Raw genomic sequence first — 10,778 nt, forward strand, 5'->3', positions numbered from 1 at the left:
TAGAGACGGGGTTTCACCATGTTGACCAGGATGGTCTCGATCTCTTGACCTCGTGATCCACCCGCCTCGGCCTCCCAAAGTGCTGGGATTACAGGCTTGAGCCACCGCGCCCGGCATCAGCTTGTATTCTTCTATAACTTTAAGTAGTTGGCCAGCCTCTGGAATTTACTGAAACTCCATTGTATTATGTTGCTATAGAATAGAGTTCACTGTGGGACAAATACATCTTGGATCCCATGGATGAATTAGCAAAGATTCATTCTAAAGATTAGTGGGATACTATGGGAAGGCTACATTTTTTTTAATTAATTATTTTTTCTTTTTAGAGACAAGGTTTTGCTCTCCCACTCAAGCTACAGTACAGTGGCATGATCATGGCTCACTATAACCTCGACCTCCTGGGCTCAAGTGATCCTCCCTCTTTGATCTCCCAAAGTACTGGGATCACTGGTGTGAGTCACCATACCCAACCCATAATTTATTTATTTTTGTTGTTTTTTTTTTTTTGAGACAGAGTCTTACTCTGTCACCCAGGCTGGAGTGCAGTGTTGCAATCTTGGCTCATTACAGCCTCTGTCTCCCAGGTTCAAACAATTCACCTGCCTCACCCTCCCAAGTAGCTGGGACGACAGGTACACACCACCACACCTGGCTAATTTTTGTATTGTTAGTAGAAATGTGGTTTCACCATGTTGGCCAGCCTGGTCTCAAACTCCTGACCTCAGGTGATCTGCCCACCACGGCCTCCCAAAGTGCTGGGATTACAGGCGTGAGCCACCATGCTCAACTGTGACCCATAATTTTTATTATAAATCAAGGCCAGTTATGGTGGCTCATCCCTTTAATTTTAGTACTAACTCAGTCCATGATGACTGCTTCCCTTCCAGATACCATATCTGCATTCTAGCCAGCAGGAAGGAAAAGAGCATACCTCCTCACCTTCAGAACCTGTCCTAGAAGTTACATACACCAGTGCTGTTTATTTTCCATTTAGTAGTCATATAGCCACTTCTAGAATTTGGTGTTTTGTTTTTTTTTCCTTTTTGGAGACAGTGTCTTACTCTGTCACCCAAGCTGGGGTACAGTGGCAAGATCATGGCTTACCGCAGCCTCAACCTCCCAGTCTCTAGCAATCCTCCCATATCAGCCTTCCTGAGTAGCTGGGACTATAGGCACAGGCTACCACACCCAGCTAATTTTTAAATTTTTTGTAGAAAAGGGGTTTTGCTAAGTTGCTAAAGCTGGTTTCAAACTCTCTTCCTTTATTACAGGAAGCTGGGTGTAAATGTCAAGGGTTCTGTTAATGCTGAAGAGGAGGCAGACACTGGAAATCAACTTATATTTATAGCTTCTACAACCATTCTTTGTCTTCTGTTCCTTTCAATTATAGCTCATTTATTTTCATTACATTGTGGGTTTTAGAGCAGCTGATTATCCAAGGAATTTTATCTTGTAGGGAAACCCCTTCTTTGAATGAAATAGTCTCCAGAAGTATAAACAAAACATATAAAAGCAGGGCTGCTTTGACTGGCAGGTAGGATGGTTAAGAGAGAAGAGTCTTGCTCTTTTCATCACCTTTACTGGCTTCTTTCCTGTGTCTGTCCACCCCTTCCTATGCCTAAGGACTGTTTAAAAAACAGCTTGAAACTATAGGTCAGGCGTGGTGGCTCACACCTGTAATCCCAGCACTGTGGGAGGCCAAGGCGGGCAGATTGCCTGAGGTCAGGAATTCAAGACCAGTCTGGCCAACGTGGTGAAACCCTGTCTCTACTAAAAATAGAAAAAAAATTAGCCAGGCATGATGGCATGTGCCTGTAATCCCAGCTACTCAGGAGGCTGAGGCAGGAGAATCACTTGAACCAGGGAGGCGGATGTTGCACTGAGCCAAAATCATGCCACTGCACTCCAGCCTGGGCAACAGAGTGAGACTTTGACTCAAAAAAAGAGAAAATACGGTCGTTTCCCCATTCACTTCCCATTTTTAATTTTCAAAATAGTAAATTTCTGCCTTTGATAATTAATCTAAGTTTGATATAAATAAGGCTTTTTTTGGTGAATTCTTTATTTTGAATATTGTTTTAAAATCTAATATGCTTTTCCTTTCATTTAAATATAACCTACTCCATACAGATTAGAAGCTAGAAAATATTATAAAAGGAACTGAAATGTCTGAATCTATAATTAATTCAAAACCATTCATTGAATAAATTATAATGATTATCTATCTATGCTGAACTCAGTGTAATGCTGGTGTTCTATGCCTAAATAGAATTTACTGTGAATTTTTTGTTAAACTCAAAAGCCTTCCCAGCATATGTGTATCTGTAAGCATTGGATCAGCTCTGTAAGAGATACTTTACCAAGTATTAGTTAATTAAATATTTTTAAAATTCTAGCCAGGACTATATCTCTTATTTTCTCCTTTCATGAATATAGAGTTCTAGCATCTTTCCCTCTGCTCTGACCCTACCATTTCCTCAGCATGGCTGGACCAGAAACAAGGGGAGAGGATGCAGAAAATTGTCTGCTATAAAAAAAATCACTGGCAACTTGGAGTCAACTATTTGTCTCTCTTTATATTAGATTACTAAGCAGCTTAAATTAGTTTTTAAGCTCAGTTTGTAGGTGTTTTTCTGCCAAAGATAATTTTCCGTAAGGGGTAACTTCTTTCTCTCTTTTTTTCCCTCTGGACATTTAAAGACATAGTTTGGGCTGGACACAGTGGCTCATACCTGTAATCCCAGCACTTTGGGAGGCCAAGGTGGGTGGATCCTCTAAGCTCAGGAGTTCGAGACCACCATGGGCAATATGGTGAAACCCCATCTCTACTAAAATACAAAAAAAAAAAAAAAAAAGCCAGGCATAGTGGCATGTGTCTGTAGTCCTAGCTACCTGGAAGGCTGAGACATGAGAATCAGTTGAGCCTGGGAGGCAGAGGTTGCAGTGAGCCGAGATCATGCCACTGCACTCCAGCTTACCAACTTAGGCTACAGAATGAGACCCCTGTCTCAAAAATAATAAGAAGAATTTGAATAGAATAGTCTTGTTTAGGAATACCACATCAGGGTTATCACTTCTTAAAATAACAAAACAATCTTGCAGGATCTTAGGGCCATTTGCGTTAGTATCAGTTCATATAAAGAATATATGTAAAAGGCTCAGGGCTCAGGGAATTGAACTGAATTTACTTTGACATGCTTAAAAAAAACTTTGTATCTTATTTATTTTAACATTCCTATTTTGTTCCTATTGTGCTTATAAAAACAGTGTAGAATATAGGAGCAATTTTTTAAATGGTTTTGCTTTCTGACTCTTGAAGTCAGACATTTATTATTTGACATGTTGCCTAATTCTTAGGAATTTTACCTAAACCCAAAGAGAATAGACAGACTTCTAAGCTTTGAAAAATTCAGCCAGGCACGGTGGCTCACACCTATAATCCCAGCACTTTGGGAGGCCAAGGTGGGTGGATTACTTGAGGTCAAGAGTTCAAGACCAGCCTGGCGAACATGGTGAAACCCCATCTCTATTAAAAATATAGACATTAGCCAGGAGTGGTGGCATGTACCTGTAAGCCCAGTTACTCAGGAGGCTGAGGCAGGAGAATTGCTTGAACACAGAAGGTAGAGGTTACAGTGAGCCAAGATGGTGCCACTGCACTCCAGCCTGGGTGACAGAGCAAGAATCCACCTAAAAAAAAAAAAAAAAAGAAGAAAGAAAAATTATGCATTTTTAATTGTCATTATACAGGTAAATCCTACATTTCAGTTTTTCTTACTTTACATAGTTGGCAGCATAGAGTAACAGATGACATCTTAAAAAAATGTTAAGTAGTTTTGCTCTAATCTATATCCTCCTGCCATAGCAGTGAACTAGTCCTATAGAACAGAAATGTTATTTAGTTTAGTATGTCAACAGTATGTTTTTTAACCTTGGCCTGAAGCCCATGTTCATGGTAAGACATAAAAATTTGAGGCCGGACGCAGTGGCTCATGCCTGTAATCCCAACACTTTGGGAGGCCAAGGCAGGTGGATCGTCTGAGATCAGGAGTTCGAGACCAGCCTGGCCAACATAGTGAAACCCCGTCCCTATTAAAAATACAAAAAATTAGCTGGGCATGGTGGTTCGTGCCTGTAATCCCAGCTACTCAGGAGGTTGAGGCAGGAGAATCATTTGAACCTGGGAGGCAGAGGTTGCAGTGAGCCGAGATTGTGCCACTGCACTCCAGCCTGGGCAACAAGAGCAAGACTCCATTTCAAAAAAATTTTTTGAGAAATGATTTACTTGGCATTTTGCATCAATATGTTACCTTCCATTTTAGGTCTATCATTTGGCAAGCGTACGCTTACGTGATTTATGTCTAAAACTGGATGTTTCAAATGAGTTGCGAAGGAAGATATGGACGTGTTTTGAATTCACTTTAGTTCACTGCCCTGATCTAATGAAAGACAGGCATTTGGATCAGCTCCTCCTTTGTGCCTTTTATATCATGGCAAAGGTAATGTATAAATTGGAAGAAGAGACTGGGCATGGTGGCTCACGTCTATAATCCCAGCACTTTGGGAGGTCAAGGCGAGCAGATTGCTTGAGCTCAGAAGTTTGAGACCAGCTTGGCCAACATGGTGAAACCTCATCTCAACAAAAAATATAAAAATTACCTGGGCGTTGTGACTTACACATATAGTCCCAGCTACTTGGGAGGCTTTCTATTAGATTATTGAGTAGCTTAAATTAGTTTTTAAGCTCAGTTTATAGGTGTTTTTCTGCCAAAGATAATTGAGGTGGGAGGATCTCTTGCACCTAGAAGCCCAGGGCTGCAATGAACTGAGATCATGACACTACACCCCAGCCTGGGCAACAGAGTGAGACCCCGTCTCAAAAAAAAAAAAAGTTTCTGTACCATATTGCATATTGCTTTCTCATGATTTATTATGCTGACTCAGAAGAGCATTTTACTTTCTAGTTGCTACAACGTGTTTTAAGTTATAGAATAACATATCTTGCTTGTTTTTTAGAATTCTGATATATCTGACACAATCATTTGTCTTGAGCTTACTGGCCACAGGCAGTCCTAGCAGATATATACAGTTAAGACTTGATTTTTCAGCTTTTTGAAACAGAGGATATGTTCTTAAATTCTTTTGTGACCCTCCTTCCACAATGCCTCTTTGAAATCTCTGCAAAAATAGGTCTTAATAATTGTTACTGTAGAACTATGGCAGCTGACAAAAGCAAGCACCTTACAAAAGGCAGCAAAAATGGAGCCAAGAAGAAAATGATTGGTCTGTTTTCTAAGAAATATTGGTATAATGTAAAAATATCTGCTACGTTCAATAGAAGAAATATTGGAAAGACGCTAGTTACCAGGACTCAAGGAACCAAATTGCATCTGATAGCCTCAAGAGTCATGTGTTTGAATTGAATCTTGCTGATTTGCAGAATCATGAAGTCTCAGTTAGAAAACTCAACCTGATTACTAAAGATATTTAGGACAAAAGCTGCCTAACTTCCATGACATGGATCTTACTCATGACAAAGTGTGTTCCATGGTCAAAAAATGGCATATCATGGTCGATGCGCATGTCTATGTCAAAACTACCAAAGTCAAAAAAAAACAGTTATTTGCTTCAACTGTTCTGTGTTGGTTTTACTAAAAAAACATATCAGATACAGAAGACTTCTTGTGTTCAGTACCAACAGGTCCACCAAATCCAGAGGAAGCTGATAGAAATCATGACCCAAGAGGTACAGACAAATGACTTGAAGGAAGTAGTCAATAAATTGATTCTAGACAGCATTAGAAAAAACCATAGAAAAGCCTTGCTAATCTATTTATCCTTTCCATGATGCCTTAGAATAGTAAAAATGCTGAAGAAGCCCACGTTTGAATTGGGAAAACTCATGGAGCTTCATGGTGAAGGTAGTAGTTCTGGAAAAGCAACTGGGGTGAAACAGGTGCCAAAGTTGAATGAACTGATGGATATGAAACACTAGTCCGAGAGTCTATTTAAAGTTCAGACTTATAATACTGGCAAATAAAAGTTCTATTTGTAAAAAGTTAAAAGATAAATCATGTTTTCCAGAAGACTGTCAGAGTTCAGGCTAACTAATCATGTGTGTTTTCCAGAAGTCAGAGTTCAGGCTTTGCCATTTCTAGCTCGTCTTATAGAGAAAGGTTTAGCACTAATGGACAGTGAAGCAGGAGAAAAGAGTAACTTGCATGAAGTTTATGATCACAGAGATACCGAAAGGAATTCCTTTTTGGATCACCTAATCCATGTTCTTCCTTTTGGCCACCACTGTGACTTCTGTCTGAGCATTAGAAACGGTCAGGCACAATGGCTTATACCTGTAATCCCAGCACTTTGGGAGGCTGGGGTGAGCAGATTACATGGTCAGGAGTTCAAGACCAGCCTAACCAACATGGCGAAACCCCGTCTCTACTAAAAATATAAAATTAGCCAGGTGTAGTGGCCTGCAACTGTAATCCCAGCTACTCAGGAGGCTGAGGCAGAAGAATCCCTTGAACCCAGGAGACAGAGGTTGCGGTGAGCCAAGATCATGCCATCGCACTCCAGCCCGGGCAACAAGAACAAAACTCCGTCTCAAAAAAAGAAGAAACCCTATAGTCTGTCTTGAAATGTTAGAACCTAAACCTATAATAGCTACTGAGTTTTATGGAGAATCACTGTGAAGTATTTTCAGTCCTTAGTATGTGGTTAATTTACTTTTAAGTAAGTACTTTTAAAATTAATAAAACTAGAGACTGCAGGGGACTCAACAGATCTGAGTTTGCTTATATCATTTTTTATATAAAGAAATGCATTTTAGTAAAGTCACATTATAGCAGTTTCAGTGCTTTTTGATTAATGAAACTATTAAGTGAGTCCCCACAGGCCACAAAGCCCGAACTTTTAAGGTAAAAAAAGTCATAAATGAGGCCGCTCAAAAAAAAAAAAAAATCATAAATGTTAGTGGTTTTTAGTCATGGACTGGTTTGGGGTTAATGGTTTTCTGCAAGGCTGCTCTCAGTGCCAACTTATAATTAAAGTTTTTGTTCAGAGCCATTTTTCTTTCAAAAAGCAGTTGATAAATGTAGTTTTTATTTTCCTTAGGTAACAAAAGAAGAAAGAACTTTTCAAGAAATTATGAAAAGTTATAGGAATCAGCCCCAAGCTAATAGTCATGTGAGTCACATTATTTTTCCTGCTGTCCAAAAATAAATTTGCTCTCTTTTTCCACTGACAAATCATATAAAAGGTAAACTTCTTTTATAGTTTTAATATACTTTAGATTTTCTGCTTTAATGGATAACATTAAACTCAAGAGACAATTTCATTGAAGGACAGTTTCAGTAGAAGCCAGGAAATCTGACTGTTTCTGACTCATCGATACACTTGCGTATACTTCTCATAAGTTCTGCCTTTCCATTTGCTCATTTAATGAAAGATATGTATAATAATCTTTAATTATATGAGACTGATTTTTTTGATGATGTTTAAACCCAGTGAGATTTGAGGATTCATTAACTTAACTACAGCGTTTGCCATTTGCTAAGCATCCTAATGTTTGCATCTTTGAATAGACATTAAACATTTCTGATTATATTGTTCTGGCCATGGTGAAAATTAAGTAAAACCTTTCAGTCATGGTAGCTGAGTGGACTGGCACACAATAATGTCATATTGTTGTTATTAGTGTACCTGAAGAACACAAGTAAATTACTTTAATGATCATTCAAGAACCTAGCTGCTGGCCAGGCAGGTTGGCTCACGCCTGTATTCCCAGCACTTTGGGAGGTTGAGGTGAGTGGATCATGAGGTCGGGAGTTTGAGATCCGTCTGGCCAACATAGTGAAACCCCGTCTCTACTAAAAATACAAAAAATCAGCTGGGTGTGGTGGTGCACACCTACTCAGGAGGCTGAGGCAGAAAAATCACATGAACCTGGGAGGTGGAGGTTCCAGTGAGCAGAGATTGTGCAACTGTACTCCAGCCCAGCCTTCAGTGCAAGACTCTGTCTCAAAAAAAAAGAAGAACCTAGTTGCTCTGCTCTTAGGAAGCATAATGGCCTCTTTTTTGGCCCTAAAAATTGTAGACAGAAGTAGTGGCCTAGATTGCAGGCCAAAACAGAGATGGGGGCCTCACACTACTAGTAGTTATATCTCCTTCTAAGAGAGCTTTGTTTAAGCCCTGAAATATATTATAGCAAGCAATATAGAAACATTTGGAGAACCAAGTACAGGCATTTGTTATATCCTGTGATAAACTAAGATTTTCTGGGCCTCTTTAGAAAATCCCTCAGGAACGGAGCCTAGAAAGCTCTAGATTATCCTTGAAGATCATTAAGGTGAGGTTAGTATGAGTCAGAAATGGGCCAAGCCACAGCTCCCTATATATCCTCTTAATACCAGTAACCTATAATATAGTACAAGGGGGAATGAATCATGCCTTTCCAGCTATCTCAGAGGTGAGAGACAGTTTAGGGGCAGGGAGGGGAAACAATTCTCATGTGGCCATCTGAAAGGAGATGGGAATGGGCTGGGAGCAGGAAAACAAGCTTCATTAAGAACTAATGACTCTTGGCCAGAGCAGTGGCTCGTGCCTGTAATCCCACCAGTTTGGGAGGCCAAGTCAGGCAGATCGATTGAACCCAGGAGGTCGAGGCTGCAATAAACAATGATTGTGCCACTGCACTCCAGTTTGAGCCATGGAGTGAGACCCTGGCTCTAAAAAAAAAAGAAAAGAAAAAAGAGACCAATTGATTCTTGTGTAAGGAATTAAAAAGGAGGAGGAATTAATTCAAGTCTTTATTTATTTGAGATGGAGTCTTGCTCTACTGCCTAGGCTGGAGTGCAATGGCACAATCTCAGCGCAATGCAACCTCCACCCCCTGGGTTCAAGCAATTCTCCTGCCTCAGCCTCCCTAGTAGCTGAAATTACAAGTGTGTGCTACCATGCCCAGCTAATTTTTGTATTTTTAGTAAAGATGGGCTTTTAGCATGTTGGCCAGGCTGGTCTCAAACTCCTGGCCTCAAGTGATCCACCTGTCTTGGCCTCCCAAAGTGCTGGGATTAATTACACTGGCCAAATTCAGGTCTTTGAAGTTGCTTTGATTTAGTAAAACCTGATCATCAGTCTTTAGTTGCTACTTCTTCTGTTTTATAAACTAAGCCCATCTTAGGTTATAGGCTCTTCTCCAGTATCCCCTCTTTTATGGTATGTGTTATAATCTATACTTACTTGAACTAATAACATTTTACCCTTGAGTATCACTTATACAGTCAAATAGTTGTTTTTTGATTTTGTTCTTTTGTTTGAAGTGGAGTCTCGAAGTGTCACTCAGGCTAGAGTGCAGTGGCGCAATCTTGGCTCACTACAACCTCCATCTTTCAGGTTCAAGTGATTCTCCTGCCTCAGCCTCCCAAGTAGCTGGGACTACAGGTGCCTGCCACCATGCCCAGTTAATTTTTTGTATTTTTAGTAGAGATGAGATTTCACTATGTTGGTCAGGCTGACCTTGTGATACGCCTGCCTTGGCCTTCCAAAGTGCTGGGATTATAGGCATGAGCCACCATGCCCAGCCCAAATAAATAGTTTTTAATTGGCTTGATGTTTTCCTCTTCTCATTTTGATTTTGTTTAACCTGTACCTCTGTGACTGAGCAGTTCTTTTTTTCCCCTCTGGTCTGTAGGTATATAGAAGTGTTCTGCTGAAAAGTATTCCAGGAGAAGTTGTGGCGTATAATAAAAATATAAATGATGACTTTGAAATGATAGATTGTGGTAAGTTATCCAATTTAACATGCTATATGTGAAACACATTGGATCACACTGTACATAATATAGTGGGTATCAGACAAATGTGAATCCTGAGGAGGTAAGATGGACAATACACATGTTTTGAAAACAAGTAAGTTTGAGATTAGAATGTGCTGGTATAGTGTATTAAAACCATTAATTTGTCCCGTTAATTGTGTTTTGGAAGAAGTTTTCTAGTCTATTTATACATGTCAATGAAACACATAAAAGAAACTTAATAAAATGCTAAAATCTGAATGACAGAGAAAATAAGGTAGCTAACAGTAATCTTCCTGAGGAGTCTGTTAACAAAATGTCCTGTTCAGATCGGGTGTGGTGACTCACACCTGTAACCCCAGGTGATCCGCATGCCTCAGCCTCTAAAAGTGCTGGGATTACAGACGTGAGTCACCACACTCTGCCTTACATACGGTTATTAACCAGATATTTATTAGCAAGCAAGCAAAAAACTATTGTTACAGATCCTATACAGTGGTGATGGCACAGGTCAGGGAAAATATCCAGTGATAATGAACTCAGGAATTCTGGCACTCAAAAAGAGACTGATAAAATCCCAGAACTTTGGGAGGCCAAACCAGTAGGATTGCTTGAACCCAAGAGTTGAAGACCAGTGTGGGTAACATAGTGAGAGCCCATTGCTACAAAACATTTAAAAATTAGGGCCAGGCGTGGTAATTCATGCCTGTAATCCAAGCACTTTGGGAGGCTAAGGTGGGTGGATTGCAAGGTCAGGAGTTTGAGGCCAGACTGGCCAATATGGTGAAACCCTGTCTCTACTAAAATTACAAAAATTAGCTGGCATGGTGGCAGGTGCCTGTAGTCCCAGCTATTCAGGAGGCTGAGGCAGGATAATTGCTTGAACCCGGGAGACAGAAGTTGCAGTGAGCTGACATCAAGCCATTGCACTCCCAATCTGGGCGACAAAGGGAGACTGTCTCAAAAAAAAATTTTTTTTTT

The 10,778-nt window shown here is 40.1% G+C and overlaps 1 protein-coding gene across 1 annotated transcript in view; it reads left to right on the forward strand.

Moving 5' to 3' along the window:
* RBL1 (RB transcriptional corepressor like 1) overlaps positions 1–10,778 on the forward strand; it is an 80,720-nt gene that overhangs the window by 58,128 nt on the left and 11,814 nt on the right. Inside the window, exons 16-18 of the mRNA XM_037734423.1 lie at positions 4,323–4,499; positions 7,117–7,188; positions 9,695–9,785. Coding sequence (XP_037590351.1) covers positions 4,323–4,499; positions 7,117–7,188; positions 9,695–9,785 — 340 coding nt within the window. The remainder of the gene's footprint in view (positions 1–4,322; positions 4,500–7,116; positions 7,189–9,694; positions 9,786–10,778) is intronic.

Source organism: Cebus imitator, unplaced genomic scaffold, assembly GCF_001604975.1.
Source record: "Cebus imitator isolate Cc_AM_T3 unplaced genomic scaffold, Cebus_imitator-1.0 Scaffold18, whole genome shotgun sequence".
In the NCBI taxonomy this organism is placed as follows: Eukaryota; Metazoa; Chordata; class Mammalia; order Primates; family Cebidae; genus Cebus; species Cebus imitator.